General features: G+C 40.6%; 1 protein-coding gene across 1 annotated transcript in view; it reads left to right on the forward strand.

The window, feature by feature from the left end:
* The first annotated feature begins 699 nt into the window (after positions 1 to 699).
* The window catches only part of LOC134094729 (uncharacterized), a 36,249-nt gene continuing 18,487 nt past the window's right edge, over positions 700 to 18,461 (forward strand). The window contains exons 1-8 of the mRNA XM_062548357.1: positions 700 to 802; positions 1,081 to 1,180; positions 2,898 to 2,992; positions 3,187 to 3,290; positions 3,387 to 3,459; positions 3,998 to 4,069; positions 4,261 to 6,597; positions 7,536 to 8,364. Coding sequence (XP_062404341.1) covers positions 715 to 802; positions 1,081 to 1,180; positions 2,898 to 2,992; positions 3,187 to 3,290; positions 3,387 to 3,459; positions 3,998 to 4,069; positions 4,261 to 6,597; positions 7,536 to 8,364 — 3,698 coding nt within the window. The 5' untranslated portion in view covers positions 700 to 714. The remainder of the gene's footprint in view (positions 803 to 1,080; positions 1,181 to 2,897; positions 2,993 to 3,186; positions 3,291 to 3,386; positions 3,460 to 3,997; positions 4,070 to 4,260; positions 6,598 to 7,535; positions 8,365 to 18,461) is intronic.

The raw sequence follows: 18,461 nt of genomic DNA on the forward strand, positions 1-18,461 counted from the left end.
AGTTTCAAAGTGATACTTTTTCTCCTTGGAACAGGGCCTTTTGAGGCTGAGAAAAACATTTACATTTACATGGGGATTAAGATGAAGAATTTAGGCTAGCATTCAACTTGAATGTGAGAATTTTGAACAAATAATTGTGCAGCATACTAATCATGTTAACCAGATTTGATAGCAATTTAGCAACCATGCTTGCACAAATGTTTGGATTAGACGTGTGCTCAGGAGTGGTGTGTGTTGAGACAGAGTCATAGGGCCAAGGAGAGGCTTTGCACGGTTACAGTAGTTAGGCTCCTTCTGTAGGCTACAGTACTCTTGGTCTTTGGTTAAGTTGTTCTGCAATGAAAGAGCTATGAAGTTATTTATTTATTTATTTATTTTACAGCATAAAATATTTGTCCGTGTAATTGTATCACGATTCATTTTTTTCCCTCAACCGGTTGTAATTTTCACCCGTTTGTATACATTTTTAGCCAATTGACGGTGCTTCCCACTCAAGTTCACTCAGTAACAAAGGGGGAGTGGGTAGGGATCAGTTTTAGAAAGGCCCAAAATATCAAAACCCTAAAGTGTGACACAGGTAGAGCATAGAAAACCTTGTGTGTGATGTGTGATATCTTGTAGGTTCCCCAGATTATTCTGGAAGATAAATTAATGGTCATAAACGTCCACAAAAAAACTATGAAAATGGTTACAAAAAATGTTATAAATACATTGATGGTATTTTGCACATTTCACTTGTGGAAGTCACATATTGGATGTTCACATCTTTTCTGTCATTTTTCTTTCAGTCAAGAGAAAACAGGTAAGAGTTGCTACACATAAATATTTTAACCTTAGATTGGTGTTGCACAACGGCCACAGAAGTCTAAATTTCAGTTAACAGTTAATATTTTTCGATATGGCTAAGTGCTGATAACTTTTTAAAAAACTGTTTGTGATGTCAAGTCCTGGACATGTATACATATTAAATGTTACAAATTGTATATAGATTTTGTGTGTTAGACGTACATCATCAACTAATGTAGTTTTCTACTGTATTTTCTAATTTTTTTCTAAACAACCATTCTTTTTTTAAAACAGTGTTTTACTACCAGCCCTGGACAGGCCAATTGGTGGTGGATTCTTTAGTCTATGAAATTGGACTAAAGTCCAGCAATGGAGCTTTATTACCAGCTAAACTGTATGTTCCAACGTTTTACTTTACATTTACAGTAAAAGGCTTGTTACATTCGACTTATTAATCATTACTTATTTGACAACCAATATAATTTAATCAATTGATGTCTCATTGCACGGATATCTTAAAGGAATATTTCGGAATTTTGGACATAGGACCTCATTTCCAACTTAGTCGGGGTGATATAGGTCGGTGGAGACCATTTTCAGTGAATTTCTGCCCTTCCTTAAGTTGTAGCGTTCATCTGTTGCTAATCTGGTGCCGAGATAACGCAAATCAATGGTAATATCCAGCCTGCCACTGAAAACAGTCTTAATCCACTCCACAGAACACCCTAAACCAGTGGTCGGCAATAGGCGGCCCGCGGGCCAGATGCGGCCCGCAAGCAAAAAACATCTGGCCCGTGAGATCTTTTGAACCAGAGAATGAAAAAAAAAAAAAAAACTTTTTAAAAATCGGACTGCCAGTCTCAAACATGCTCTTTATTTTGAAACGTAACTTTCCAGAACAGAAGAATTTCAATCAATCTAAATGCTTAGATATTTGTTTCATCTGAATACGAGTGAAGCACGCAGCGAGGTGCAGCGTGAACGCACAACATGCAAAATCAAATGAAGTCAGTGGACAGCGCTGGTTCTCAAATTCCAAGCTAGTCCCTAAAACACATGTTGTCATTCAAACAACGGACATAGGCTTATGGTGATAATTAAAACACGACTTCTTTTAAACAGGCCTGACATCAAACAGGCAATTTACGCACATAGAACTGTGAAAAGTAAAACACGAGTTTCAAACATTAATAGCGTGCGTGTTATTTAGGAACGCAACCTTTAAATTAGCATGCTTACTTTCGTGGTGCCGTCTTGTACTCTTTGCATGCAGAGAAACCCTCGTTAGTTGTTACAGATCAGGCATGTGGGCTTTGCATTAATAGGCCTACAATTAGGGAGGATGAAGGCATAGTTCTCTGTCCATTCATCATTGAAGATCCTGTTTTCGCTGTTAACTTTTCTCTTCAGATTTTTTCATAGTGCCATTTTTTGACAGCTAACAGCAACGCGTGGAAATGTTTTTCTGGTGTTTTTTATTATTATTTTTTAAAGACACAGGCATATAATAGCGCCCCCAATGACCAGTCGACAAATTTAACCTACATCAGCCTGCTTGAATGTCTCTGCTCTGTCATTTCAAGAGCGCCTATAATTTTTACCTCCTCCGATATTAATTAATTAAATTAGCCATTGTTTTGGTTGTGAACTTGTGGCCCGCTATGTAATGGCTCGGAAAATATCTGGCCCGAGGCCAAACTTAATTGCCGACCCCTGCCCTAAACAAATAAATTATAACGGCAGACTATCGATGCACATGTCTGTGTTGATAGAACAATGTTAGAAATAAAACGAACCTTGCATCGCATTGCAATAGCCTAATTTGTTCCCTGTATGGCAGTAGCGGATTGATATTGAGAAACTAGTCCCTCAAAATGTAATAAATCATTGAGTTGCAAGGTTAGTTTTATTTCTAAATAAATAATAAATAAATCAATTTACTAGTCTCGGGTGTGCTGTGGAGTGCGTAAGACTGTTTTGGATGTTACCGTTGAAATGCGTTAGCTCAGAACCAGTTTAGCAATTGGGGAATGCTGCAACTTAAGGAAGGGGTTAACTATTCCTTTAACATTCTTTCATGTGCTGTCTTGTTTCATATCTTGTCATTTCAGACCAAAAACATTAAGGATCAAAACTGTAATCAGAGTATCTGATCTGAGGATATTATTGCCAAAGGAAATTTTTGAAACCTGTTTTTCTGGTGAAGGTAGGGGTTGGATCAATTTCAGCTTGTGAAATAAAGCTTGCTGGTGTTAAATGAAAACAAGTCTAGACGTCCATATTTGTGTAAAGTTCATTTGTGTACATAATGTCTAAAGGCCAGTTTTGTGGTAGATTATTTCAGAAACAAAGTACTGTTTCCTCTGTTAGAGCCTCTGTATTCTAATTCTGTTATTGCAGTTATAGTGGGAGGAAAATGTTGCACTCTTTTTGAGGTAGTATCCACTGCAGCAGATGACAACCCTCTCTCAATTCTCACTAAGGAGGTGAAAGAGAAAGACATGGTAAGTTTTTGGAAACATTACTTTTTCTAGAAATATGTTACACCAGTGGTCTTACCTTAGTACAATATTCTTACCAAAGTACTTATCTGCCCACAGGCTCTTATTTTTCAGTTGGATGATGCTGGGTTTTTCGTGCTGATACACTCATCTTACTTCCTTTCATATGAAGGTAGATCACTTCCTTCCATTTCTGCAGTTCCTGTTCCAGTTATGTTACAATGCATTCAAATTACAATATTCAGACTGTAATCTTTCTATTGATATCATGAATCTCAATTTTGGTGTCATGGTAATTGACATTGACAATCACATTTTTTTTATGAAGGATATATTTTCAGATAAAGGCTATAGTTCAGATCAATGAATCACAATTCTTCCAAATCTTGAAGTCAGAAGTTCAGAACTGCAATGAAGTGTTCTAAAACAAGTGGATAGTTTTGAGACAGATTTGGTCGGATTGGTCAAGTATCGGTAGCTGACTTGCTGTCACTTCACTTCCATTTGACTTTTTGACTTTAAACCAAATTGTTTATTGTTTTTCTGTCTCTACTCTGTCTCTGACACTAGCATAATATGTTGTTCAGCAATGGTTTCATCTTTGTAGACAGTTTGCAGATCAGACAGACCCTCGTTACAGCTTATTGTGACAGCGCAGTAAGGCTTGTTTGTTTTTGGAATTAATTCCAACTGCGACTTTATTGTTTCAGATGCAAACTCAGAGAAAAAAGAGGCATTACAAGGCATGTTTATATTCCCAGACTCTCGGAGTATACAGCGAGGTAAATCTTTATAATTTTCATAAATGCAAATAAACATTGAATTTATGTTATTTTTTAAAACAATACCTATAGAGATTTAGCTATCTGCAATAATGATAATAATAATACACTCTTATTGTATTTTAGTTTAGTCTTGTTAGTTCAATCTCTCTCTTTGAGATTCCTTTTTGAATATCTCCTATCCATTTCAGATACTAAGAGTTGTCGGAGAAAGTCACCATTTTCATCGGAAGTTCTTCAAGTTCTGCCAGCATTGAATTATGCAGAGACAGAAATGGAAAAGTCTGGTCCAGGCCAGCATGAGAAGATTACAATACTCCTGGAGAAACACCTTGAGCATTATGGGACTCTGATTCATCCAGGGTTGCAAAGCAGTCCCCAAAGGGAGGCCAGTATGTTTCCTGACCAGTATGATGTGCCTTCTGTGTTCAAACACCTTTTTCCAACACCAAAGTGGACAGAAGTAATCAAGTTACAAATGAGGTCATATTTGGATCAGCCCTGCTCCTTTGAGTTTCCTGTGAAAAGGGCTACTGAGCTGCTTTTGGCAGGTCGAGAGCAGCGCAGGGACGACCCAGATGATGAGGTGTATTACTGCATCTCATCACCAGAGGAAGCTCCTAGGAGCCCAACAGTTGTGTGGCTTGAAAAGCCTTTGGAAACAGATGTTAGTTGCCCTACTGACACTTTGGAGATTCAACCTGCTGAAGAGTTATCAGAAAGTTGTAAGCCGCCAGAGTCACCCCCTAAATCTGAACAGCCTGACCTGTCTGACTTAAGTAAACTCAGTAATACTGAGATACTGAGCAAGGAAAACATTCCTGTCTTAAAAACTTTACCTACAACCTTATCCATGGAGATATCGCAGCCTGCAGCTGCAGTAGTCACACCGGATGTCTTGACACCTTCTTTCCCAAAAGAGAGTGTCACTGTGAACTCTTGTGATGACAAAGCACTGCTGATGAGCTCAGCTGCTCAGGAGGTGGTGACTAATGAAAGTAGACTTCCTATCAATTCAAAGACCAATGCACTTTTGGAGGCTAGTCATGCCAAAATTGTTAGGACTGAATCAGGTCCAGATATAGAGAAGAGAGAACCAACCCAAACTGACTGGAGGAGCCAACCTCGGGGTAGAGGCAGCAAACGCAAGAGAATATCTAAAGCGTCTGTGTCAAAGGTGACGTCAGTGCATTCCAGCAGTTTATCCCCCGGTGTTGCAACTAAGGACTCAGATAGTCAATGTATGGGAGCTGAACAGAACCAACCCGATACTGAAAAGGACCAGTCAATCCTACTGAAACTGAACATTGCAGATAAGCCATCTGATCAGGTTGAATTGCCAAGCAGTAATTCAGCACCTAGTGAATGTTGGACAAATAGTAATTCCCAGAGTGAGGAAAGAGTAGAAAACATTTCATTTGAAGCTGATATTCTCCTTAAAACTAACTGGAAGAGTCTTCCTAGACGTTGCAGGAAAGACCAAGACGGTCAAACTGATGTACCCAAAAGTGGTAAGGAAGAGCCTTTGGGAGAATCTAGTAAAGAGACTACAAAAATCCATCCAATGAAAAGAAAGATGGAGAGAGAGAGTCTAAGATATGGTCTAAAAACTATAGTCACTGACTGTGGAAGGATATTTGTTCCCCATGGCTCTGAAGTGCTTAATAAGGATTTAGATTTAGTAGTGAAGCGTCAGAAAACAGCTGATGGCGAAAGTGGTTTAAAGAAAACAGAGGTTGAGGTTGAAGAGTCGATTTCACTTTCTCAGTCATCAGATACAGTAGACAGCGCAGATATCAATGAGACCATAAATGCTGATTTGGTACCAAAAGTAAATACCAAACAAGATTCACTACCTTTGACCAAAGAAATAAGGGCAACTACAAAACACTCGGAGGAATCCCCAGTTCAAAATTCAGACACACCATGCCAGACAGTCCAGACATATCCTACTGTTCATGAGCAACAAAACACTGGAAATGAGTCTTCAAGTGCAGCAAAAATAGCTACAGATGGAACTCAGTCAACAGATCCTGAGAAAGGTAAAGAAACGGGTAACACAGAACCTTCTCAAAAGAAAAAGAAAAGAGGCACTGAATACACTATCATTTCAATCAGTCAGTTAAGAACTGTTTTGAGGAGAGGCAAAAAAGATAGTGGTTCAGAGAGGCCCCAAGGTGATGATGACAAAAGCAAAGATGACTGTAAAAGCAACAGTGACAGTGTCACTCAGGGTTACCCAGATCAAGTCAGCTCAGCCGTTACAACAACTGAGGATTCAGTGTGCCTTCAGCCAAGTCAGAAACCTCAGAGTGCGCCAAGTTCGGAACAGAAACCATCTGACAAAAAACACTTGGAGCCTAGCATAAAGCTGTCTGAAGACTTGACAAAGCAGGCTCAAATCAAGCACGTTTCATCTGATGAAAATGTGCCATTGCCTAAAAAGGCATCACCAAAGGGAAAGAAACGTGCCAATTCCTCAGGAAAAGGGCGTAAGGGGAAAGCCAAGGATGTCTTCAAAGAAAATGGTGAGTATGTCATGATATTACAATGACTGTGTTACAAGACAAGTTGATACATATCTCTCGCGTTTCAATGCATGCACTCAAAGGCTCTGGCGAACGGCGCTACTGATAGCACTTAGCTAGCCTAGTTCATTCACTCGGATCCAAACAGAGATGAAGTTAGAAGCGACAAAACACCATACTTTTTTTTTAATTTTATTTTGTCTCACCATACTTGTAACTACTTGTGTACCTGTAATAGGGAAAACTTTAATAGGAAAAACGTGGAGGTGTTTGGTCGCTTCTAACTTCATCTCTGTTTGGATCCGAGTGAATGAACTAGGCTAGCTACTGTAAGTGCTATCAAAGTAGCGTCGCGCGCCAGAGTCTTTGAGAGCACGCATTGAAACACAAGAGGTATGTATCAACTCGTCTTAGTTAAGAGAATAACGTAGTTTAATACGAAAAAAAAACATTTTTGCCATTGGACAAGAAAAATGTCCTAAAGATGATTTTATATTCCTCTTTTTAGTCAACTTTAGCATGGGTTCAAATAGTTTTAGCCCGTTTGTTCGTATAGCATGAAATTTGGCACTGCACACACATTAGGATGACACCCACCAAATTTGAGAGCAGTCGGATGAGTGGTTCGAGAGTTATGCGTGGAACAGACAGACAGAGTGACACACAGACAGACGTTCCTTGCATTTATAGATAGATAGATTCTCCCCACTCTAAGTGTCTTTAGCCTTAGTAAATGCATTTCTATTTCATATGTCATATATTTAGCTAAACTATATTTTCAATACTTTTGGCTTATCAAAGAAAATGAAAAAAATATTAGTTCATTAGCAAACATTATCTATCTTTTGATTCTATCTGTCAACTCCTACTACTTATTTTTTTGATTTTGTGCTTTTACATATTTGAATGTCTACCTCTTGTCTGTTTTATCCTTACAGAGCATCTCAGTTCTGACACACCAGCATCTCAAAACACTGAACAATTAAAACAAGCACAGTCTCAAACAGCCAATGACACCCTTACTGGGCATGGGTTGGAAGAGCCATGTGTTGGCTCAGGCCAGAAGAGCTGCATTGTGGAAGAGATGGTCAACGCTGTCTGCATGCCAGCTGATGCTCTGACCTTACTGGCTGACTTAGCCCTCAGTGGCAGTAGTGGGAAAAATGAAATAACATTGCAAAATTATGGACTTGATTCAGAGGGCAAGCTCGGTCAAAGACGGGGAACGCGAGATGGTGTGAAGGAATCTGGCTCTCAAGTGTCTGTCCTCCATTCCCTATTGAGACACCCTAAAACATTAAACATCCCAATAGCTCCGAAGTCACCATTGTCTAAGGGTCTTGTTATGAAGGGAGAATGTGTTGTGGTAATTTCCAAAGATCACTCTTACTCACAGCCATCATCTCTGGTGTTGGGTCTGTCAGGTGCACATCTCCAGGCCTTACCTTTCCAAAAGAGTGCTGATTCCCTCACTATGCCAAATTCTGTGGAAAAGTTAGGCAGACCTTTGAATAGCAGAAATGAATGGATACTGCAACAACGTAAGCCAAGGGTAAACAGAAATGGATGGGAACAACAGCCACTCATAAAAAAGCTACCGCCATCCAACAACAAGGAGATGCGAAGATGCAAACGGCGGAGACAGATTGTTGAAAAAGATGGATCAATTAAAGTCACAAGAGTGTGGGAGGAACAGTATGACTTCAGTCTGGATAGCAAGTTCACAAATGACCCACACGATAAGGCTGTCACAAGAGCACTGCATGGGTATGTCACAATTTGTTTCTCCTATTGTCTCAAAAGAATAATTGTGTTGTATGTTCTGATAGATGTCCTGATAGTATTGTGGGCGGGTTGGGTCAAAATCACTAGATAGCAACATTCGGAGTAGCAAATATCATTGTGCAGAATTGCTTGTGATAGGCTAGCCTTTGTACTCGGCTAAAGTGGGATTTCCACTTTCTTGTCTCCAAATGCGCTTGCACACCAGAGGGTATAGGGTCTCCATTGTTGGTTGGATACAAAAATACTCTATTGGAAGGGACAAAACCAGTAATTTCCTATGTATAAGCTGCATTGTGTATAAGCCGCAGGGCAGTGTTTTATGCAAGTTAAAGGAAACAAAACCATATTAATACCATACTACAGTAAGCGTTAGTGGTGCAACGGATCATCATTGATCCGTGATCCGTTCGGATCAGTATCTTCGGTTCGGCACACACATGATCCGCGGATTGATTTATAATAATTATCAATAATAATGTCCGTGTTTTCTTTTGAAGTAACATGCGTGTCCACAAGGCATGCTTCTAGTCCGTCCCTACAGAGCCATAGGCTCTGCTCCCCTAGCCTGCCTGCGCGTCTTTTCTGCTCTCACACACGTTATTAGCGGTCATGCCATAACCAGCAATACATGGCTGCTAGTTTAAGTGCTGATGTGGCTGCCTAATATCAAGTTCGTTTGTACACACTTACATCTCTCAAGTTTGTTGCGCACTTACCTACCTATGATATTTAGGTCATTTAGGCTTAGCCTACTGTTGGGTTCAATGTCAGCAATAAGCTACGCAACCTTGGCTAACTTGTACATCTGGAGATAGCTTGTGCTCACTAAAATCATAAAGGAGCATTGCAAGACTCTCATCTCTTTTTTGATCCCAGAAAGATTTTCTTCGACTTGTTAGTTTTATTAACATGTATTTTATCTAATGACATAGAAAGCATAACGAATTGCATCCACATATCCTTGTCATCATGCACTATATCCAACTTATTTTCACAAGAATGAAACCGTGAGACTGAAGGCTAATTACCCTCACGTAATTTCTTAAAGCGACAGGGGATCAATTACACACACCTCCTATGCGCACTCCTACACACCACATCAGTACACAAATGACTAAACATTTGTAGCTACTAGTAATTATGCAGATTGTATGTGGAGGGTCAAGCAGAATCTTGGATGGCCACTGGTGTGAATGATCACACAATATTCAATATAAGGCTACTGGTGATTAAACACCAAATCAACAAAAATTGTAAATAAGCATCGAAAAGGTCATTCTTGGCTTAGTATCGGTATCGAAACAATATGGTATCGTGACAACACTAGCCTACTTTAAACACATGCTGAAAGTGCTTGAGCCACGCTACAACATCCCGTCAAAGACAAAACTATGTTTATTTGTCTTGTCTTTTTTTTTTTTTGCTGATCCGAAAAATGATCCGATCCGTGACTCTTGATCCGAGGAACGATCCGAACCGTGACTTTTTCGATCCGTTGCACCCCTAGTAAGCGTTACTTGAGAATGGCCATTTCACTCACGCTTTGCCTGATTCACGTTCAACGTGAAATGTATTACAGCTGCATTACAACTTACCGCCACTAGGTGGCAGTACAGTCCGCTGTAGCATTGCTGCGGTGTGATTGATACTGTAGCCCGGTTCTACTCATTCAATAAGCGGCCAGGAAGCAACCTCTGTGGCCCAGCCCATATAGTAGCCTATATTTCGGAAATGCCAACAGAAATCCCAAGGACCCTAGTCACCTACAGACTGCAACACTGCAACTCTTTTATTGTTGTGTTTTTCGGGTGTTTGTCAATTCAGTCTGGCACTCTGAAAATGTTCGCAAGGCTCTGCACTTCGAAAAAGACGAGCATGAACTAACAAACTATTTGTCATAGTTCAAAATTGCCATTAGCACAAGCAGCAGATTGAAATAACACTTTATGTTTCATTCGAGAGTTTGACAACAGTGAGGATGATTAGCACTATGCAAACAAGTTTTATTGAGTTAGACTGCGTCTCTATAATAGTGCCGTAATCTGACGTAGGCTTCCTCATTCATGTAATTCTGTAATTTCTCTTTGGATAGCTATCTATCTATCCAAGGGCGTCAGTTTAGTTTTCAGGGGACAAAAACGCTATTTTACAGCGTGGTTTGATAAGTGCTGGGGACATACATTTTATATGATCTTAACGATGTTGAGGACTTGTTGCGTTTCTGACTCTGCTGCGCCGTTGCCGCCAGAACCAGTTTTAAACGCACGCCTAGGCTATATTTAGGTTAGGCCTACTTTATCAGCTTCGTACTTAAATGGCTCATTCCGAGGAGAATTAAGGCTAGTTCGCTGGCTTCTATCATGTCCTCAGGACTCGGCTCGCGCAAAAAAAACCGAAACCAGAGCCAGAGTGATGCTGAAACCGGTCTGTGTCCCTAGTTCATTCTAACTCCACGAAAATTACCACCGCTGGTTAGTTTGCTTTACTTTATGGAGTAATCCATATAGATTGGTGAATATGTAGGCTTTAGACCTACTTTCTCGGGGGGCAGAGACATTTTTCAAGGTGGTGTAGGCCCTGAAATACAGTAGCCAAAGCATAAATATTTTAATCGTAGTTGGGCTATTCGAAATTGCGCTCTGATCAGCGGAGGACGGGAGAAGTGAATCTAAGGCCCTGTACACATTAACACGGGTAAATATGAATACGCTTAATAATGTCTCCGTTTACCCCTCCCGTACACACTAATACGGTGTATTCCAAAGCCGTATACGGTGCTTTTAAAATACGATAGCTAAGGTGGATAAATCGGAATACAACACGAAGCCGGAGTTGTGTGTACAGCGCAGCCGGCGAGATTGAGATACAATGACGTTCGGTTGCCATGACGATGACGAAAGTTTATGCCAAAGATTCTAGAACAGAAGCTTTGGTTTATGCTCGAGACTCCAAAACCACCATAAACATGGCAGACGAAATGCTGCAGATGATGCTTTCTCTATATCATTTACTGTTATATCTTCATGTACAACTCACTCTGCTGTAGCCTATAGTGCACGGGTGTTGCTACAACGGAAGAGGCGAGCGCTGTATCTCATGTGTTAGATAGATAGATAGATAGATGGATAGATACTTTATTGATCACCAAGGGGAAATTCAAGAATTCAGGAAATGTTTGAATGATGGCCAAAAGTTGCAGCGGCGTTTCAGACCCTGTGTAGCCTACACCGACGTTTCTGGACTCGGTGTTACCGTTACGGATCTCGATGGGATCCTGTTAACTGGGGATAAACAATGAGTGCGAGCAGGCAGTTTTACCTAATGTAGGCTACTGCAGATATGACTCCGATTCTAGAAATGGTACGTTAACCACACTAACTTTGCATTGAGCCCATTGGACCTATAGGCTAGCCTACTTCTGTGCAATGAAGACGTGGTTTCCACGAAGAGGTCCCCTTAATTTGTGTCCAAGACAAATAAAGCGATATATAGCCTATGCCTGACTAAACCTTTTTTTTACCGTCCATAAACAAAAGGCAACATGAGCCTTTGGCAAAAACACCCACTGAATATTCGAACCTGCGCCTCCTCAATATAAAGTCAGGCTGATGCGCTACCAGACCACCTAGCAAATACAACCTTCACATGATTACTTAAACAATTTAGTCATAGGCAACGTTGCCATGTTAATTTTGGGATCGAAAGCTTTCACAGAGATAGCCTACGTTTCCCGCAAATGCAACAATTGCAACGTTGCACTGCATTATCTTGATGTAGGCTAAAGAGTAACTCTTCCAAAGACGAAATCAAGTGCCGAAAAAAATGCCTCGCTGTTGGCTAGCCTATTGGTGTAAAATCGCCAAAGTTAGGCTGCATTGCCCACATTTCAACGATGTATCAAATATGGAGTTGGTTTTAAAATGCTTGTGTTGGCGCTCCCGTAGCCTAATCTGTCTGCCTGGCATGCATCCTGCCGTTGGTTCAAGCCCAGATGTTGACATTGGTGTTATTCCCAGTAGGCCTACACCTGTTTATTGTAATTTAAACCCTTCCTCAATAACACACTTTAGCGCAACCATTCAAAATTAGTAGCCTATATAGGCAGGCCTATACCGAAGCGAGCGAGCATACCCAAATCAATGAGCTGCAGGCTGCACTCTGCCAAATTTACACGAACTATGGCTGTAGAGCAATAACTGGTCTTCAACTGATCGCAGAAATAAGGCTAGTTTTTGTATTATGGACACCTCAATAGCCTATGTTCGCGCAGAGTTCTGTATCGCGCAGATAGTCTTGTTTTATGATCGACTATTTGTTGAGTCACATCTGCAGTAAATTAGGTAAAACTGCCTGCTCGTGCTAATTATCCCCAGTTAACTGGATCCCATCGAGATCCGTAACACGACTGGTGGGACAACTTTATAGGCTATAGGCCTATGAGGTAGGCTACTCCCCGAGGAGTGGAGAGAAAACTTTCGGATGACCAACTAAGCCAAAGTGATCTCCTACACGCCCGCACATTGAAGGTCCGACAACTCGGTTGAGAGAACCGGTGGATGTGGTGAAAAAGGCTATTGGTCGTTTATCGAATAACAGTAGCCTACCATGCCTTACTATTATCTTTGATATTTCATGTGCATGGTTTTGAATATTTTAACAGTTGCCAAAAAATATAAGGGATTCAGTCAGTCGAGTATATTTGATATTCGCGGCATAGGCCTACACTTGAAACGCACAATCAAAACGTGTTGTTTCTGCGTAGACAGACCCTCGGCTACACTTGACATGCAGTTGTGTTCTGTTCTCAGAGCATATGCTTTCTCTGTCTATGATTGTTAAGGGTAGACGTGGTCGGCGCGGTGTGAGGTGGATGGAATAGCACTCAGAAAAAATGGGATGAAATAAGATGGGAATTTATTTGCCCAAATAAGGCCCAATGGGCAATAATAAAGTAATTTTAACAAAAATAAAAAATAACAAAAATACTTTTGATAAAGAAAATAAATAGACTTGGTAGTCAAAAACAATAATTCAATAATGCAACGAAATACAGTCAACTGTATAGACTAATTACACTAGTCAAGGGTAGGCTTATTCACCAAAACAGAGTATCAATTAGACTTACGTCTCAACACTATGAACTCCCCTTCAGACTGAAACCATCAGTTTAAGTAAGCCTGAACGCACCCCTTGGAATTGGATGAAACCAATACACTGAACTTCAACAGGGGTGTTTACAGGCAACACAATATAAATGCGCTTAAAACAGCTCAAAATAACATTCTAACAAGCTAGAAAATAAACAAAATACACAAACAGTCACTTGCTACAGTTTGGCCTAACCAAACAAGACACAACAGCAAAAGCACACATAATTACAATTTAATTACAATGTACTGGACTTCCGGGTGACCCAGGAAGTGCCAGGATGTTTTTAACCAGACGAGACGCGGCATTCACTCCTTTACAAACAAACTGAAGACGCGACAATGGAGACCGGTAGGACAAACATGTAACGACTTGATAATGGCATGATAATCCTTTGAAGCTAAATAAACGGAACATTACGACAAGACATTGTGTGATTATTTTAACGGACGTGATGTGATTGAATGGGGAATGTCTTAAACTGTCGGGAGTTGTGATGTTAGGTGTAGCTTGGCGTACGCCTCGCCGTAGTGTTTGATTGTAGGCCTATACATGTAACAGCTACGGGAGAAACGGGGAAGGGTCTGATGAATGACATGTATGACTGATGAATATAAACGGTACACGGAACAACGGGAAACAGACACATTCGACAAATATATACTTGCAACCCGACATAGACAACGAACATAATGAAGGCAGTACTATACTGCCGTGACGGTGGCTACTCGCCCCGTCACAATGATCTGCAGCTTTTTTCACGAACTGCTGACCTCCTCCACACTCGACAGAAAATTCGGCCACTGAGTTGCCGATGCGATGCATGCTTCTCAAGTCTGATAATTTGCAGCACGATCGAATGGTATTATGGAATCATGGACTGAAAGAAAAATTAAATAGCCTAGGCTACTTAATTTAAATACTTCTTAATTTAATCCCACTGTCAACTCAAATTGGTGAGGGTTCTGTTACATCTGCGACCAAGTGATTTGAAACATAGAAAATATTATAACGATTAGTCTAGTCTAGTCTTTGACTTTTGAGTCGTTTTCCAAGCATCTGCCGTGCCGACTGAGGCATTCCATTCAGATGGCTAGCCTACCACAAAGCGAGCCATCAAGTGTTGGAAGCTAACTGTACCATCCCCCCTCTGTGAACTGACCTCTGTGCCTTAGAAGACGAATTACCCCCCCCCCCCCCCCCCAGAGCAGTTTCACACATCATTAGCAATCTTATGTTGAGTGTGCGTCAATTTCAGTTACTTTAACTGGAAGTGAAAGCTAGGGGTATTTAAGTATCTTTGCCTCGGTCTTGTCTTGGTCTTACTGTCTTGGTCTTGCCGTCTCTGGTCAACATAGTGGTCGGGAGATTTGCAACAAATTACAAACAACAAATTTCTGGCGTAGGGGCCTACCGAGGTGTTTGCGGAAAGAAAAACAAATCAGGTTCGCGGATAGAACTCGGTCAGATTAGCGCGATATGGCATTGAACATTTTGACATTTTTGAAAATAAAATACATGTAAAATATTTCCCTCACATCCGTCTTCCTATGTGCAGAAATGTGTTAAACTACTGACAACAAAATACGTGCGTTTAAGCCGCACACACAGATATCCGAATCGACCCTCTGACTGATCGCATGGCTGATTTTAAAAATCGCGCACTCGTCATCGCTCATGAGCATCCAAGCTATCTTATTGTAGGCTACACGGCATCTCACCAGAATTCTTGAAATTGTCCATTACCCATGCAAACATTTATTTAGTAGCCTATTTACAAACTCTCTGTGTTTATTTTCAATTTCTCTCGTTTCTCTGCGTTTCTCTCCATACCAACTAGGCAATGTAGCCAACTAGGGCGACAAAGGGAAGGAAATATGATTTGACATTTAAGCTGACAGTTGTCAAATTTGCCGAACAAAATATAGGAGAAGACAAAACAAAGACAAAACATGTGTGGCTTTCAACTTGTATTGATTGAAAATAGGCCTAATGTTACGATTTTCAAACCTGTCAATATTCAATAGGCTTACACTGCAATGCAGTGATATATGAGATGCATCCCCTATAATCATTATAGGTCAAAAAAGACAAGTAGAACGGCAAACAACGGGATTCATGAGGTCATATCCTTTTGAAATAAATGAAGCTACCGTTAATGCCACGGGGCAAACGTGTTTCTTAGCGTCTTGAAACTTTCTTCTGTGAACTGAAAGTCCGATCAAATTTCATTCAAAGGCAGTCCATAATTCAAATGAAATTGTTTTCTAACGAAAAAGTCCCAACTTTTATAATAGGCCCAAATAATAGAATATTTAGGCAAGATGTTTGTAGTGCTTCGGAAGATGGGACATTTTATATTTAATCAAAACCGTTCAGTTCGTAATTCATTCTCCCTCCTTCGCATTCGGTTTGGAAAGAAACAGCATAAGAGAGCATAAACCATAGTTTCTCCAGTACAGATGGTACGGGTTGAGAATGCTCCTTTCTTTCCCGCACATCGGGACTCCCGAAGCATCGGGAAAACTGCAACCGCAAGGGGGCAACATAGACCGCCCTAATAATATGAAGGTTCGGCTCATGGAAAAACCCGAGGACACCGCGCTGGTGACAAGCGGAGAAAAGAGACATGACGCTCGGCATGTTAGATTGCAGTTGCAGAGTTTTCGAATGTTTACAGCCTACCTCACAGCTCTCTCACTCGACGTAGCCTATAACTCAGTCAGTCCAGCAGAGATGCCAGAGCAACGTTTGGTCAATGGAGAGGGAGAGAAATGCTCCGCATATCCGTCTCATTTAATCATTAAAATGAAAGTGATTGGCGAAATTAATCAAACGACGTTTCAATAAACCATTGTTGAAATGAATGAAAATGGTTTTAGAAACCTATAGGCCTATCAGAAGGAAATAACCTTCAATTCAACCTGAAATAGGCTACTCGAAAGGCAACCTTTTAGATTAATTCATGAATTCATTACGGTTACAAGACCGCATTTCCGTGAATAGGCTATTATTGTCAACGTGAAGGCGAAGACGAAAGAGATGGACAAGATGGACATTTTGGCAACATTTACATGCTAGGAATACTTAAAAATGTGTAAGCTATTTTAAAACGGAGGCTTGTTCATTTTAACCGGCGACGTTTCAAGTACATATCCCGAATAAAGCCTGTCGAAGCTTACATCCAGCTGTGGCGCAAGTGGTTGAAGCATAGGTATCGTACGCCAGCGACCGGGGTTCGAAACGTAGTCGAAGAACCTCTCCAGAACCCATCAAAACAAAATGAATCGATTTATTAAAAGAAATGAAAGATTTCCTGTTTTGAGATTCTTTTTATGTTTGCGATGTCTGCTGAAAAGAAAAGTTAATATGTTAATTCGTGGTTCAGCGCGCACTCACACACATTTTTACATTGACATAGTGTCGGGCTCAAGTGTCGTCCTCAGTGCCGCATATAGGCTATAATGTAGTGAACTGGTTAGACGAGTGTGGGGGAGGGGGAATGATCGCACAAGACAATTGCTCTTCATGAAATGGATCTCACAGGCGGCTGTCGGTTTTTAAATGTAGCCTACTACACCACTTGCGAAATCGGACGTGGCACATAGCCTAATTATTAGGCTACTGGATAGCAAATCCATAGTTCATCCTATATCCTTAAAATGAAAGTGATGACTGGCGAAATTAATCAAACGACGTTTCAATAAACCATTGTTGAAATGAATGAAAATGGTTTTAGAAACCTATAGGCCTATCAGAAGGAAATAGGCCTTCAATTCAACCTGAAATAGGCTACTCGAAAGGCAACCTTAGATTAATTCATGAATTCATAGGCTACGGTTACAAGACCGCATTTCCGTGAATAGGCTATTATTGTCAACGTCAAGGTCGAAGACGAAAGAGATGGACAAGATGGACATTTTGGCAACATTTACATGCTAGGAATACTTAGAAATGTGTAGGCCTAAGCTATTTTAAAACGGAGGCTTGTTCATTTTAACCGGAAGTACATATGCCGAATAAAGCCTGTTGACGTTCACATCCAGCTGTGGCGCAAGTGGTTGAAGCATAGGTATCGTACGCCAGCGACCGGGGTTCGAAACCCAGTCGAAGAACCTTTCCGAAGCCCATCAAATCAAAATGCATCGATTTATTAAAAGAAATGAAAGATTTTCTGTTTTGAGATTCTTTTTATGTTTGCGATGTCTGCTGAAAAGAAAAGTTAATATGTTAATTTGTGGTTCAGCGCGCACTCACACACATTTTTACATTTACATAGTGTCGGGCTCAAGTGTCGTCCTCAGTGCCGCATATAGGCCAGTGGTTCCCAAACTTTTCTGGCTTAAGGCACCCCTAAACATATCTCTCTCCATCCACGGCACCCCCATTTTTTTTTTTTACTTTTCACTCAACCTCCTTTGTGCCTTATTTGTACTTCATGCCATTTTCTTTAACCTTGTGATATGTTGGATAGGCCAAAACTGCTTTTATTATAGGCATTACTAAGATAAGGTGAAGTTAATATCTTTTTTTGTTTTATTCAAATGAACTACTTTCATTCAACTCATTTAATTGAACTTTTGAATGAATGGTGAACAGGATAACCAACTTGATAACCACCTGACCTCGGTGTGCAGTCTTAACCCATTTCACTGCAGAGGGCAGTGAATAACCGTGTTTGAAGGGGACGTGATTTAACATAATTAACTATTTTTACGATCTATTTCAATACATCCGTCAGGTCTGGAGGCATCGTTTTTGCAGTAAGAGCCTCCCGATGCAACATGCAATGCGTCGCTACCATGGAAGGATTCTGTTGCATAGCTTTCGTTACAAAGCCTTTGACCCGACCTGTCATTGAGGCCGCCCCGTCAGTGGCAGTGCACACACTTACGCACATATCCCAGCTAAGATTATTGTTCCTTAAGTAT

The sequence above is a fragment of the Sardina pilchardus genome, chromosome 10 (assembly GCF_963854185.1).
Source record: "Sardina pilchardus chromosome 10, fSarPil1.1, whole genome shotgun sequence".
Lineage (NCBI taxonomy): Eukaryota > Metazoa > Chordata > Actinopteri > Clupeiformes > Clupeidae > Sardina > Sardina pilchardus.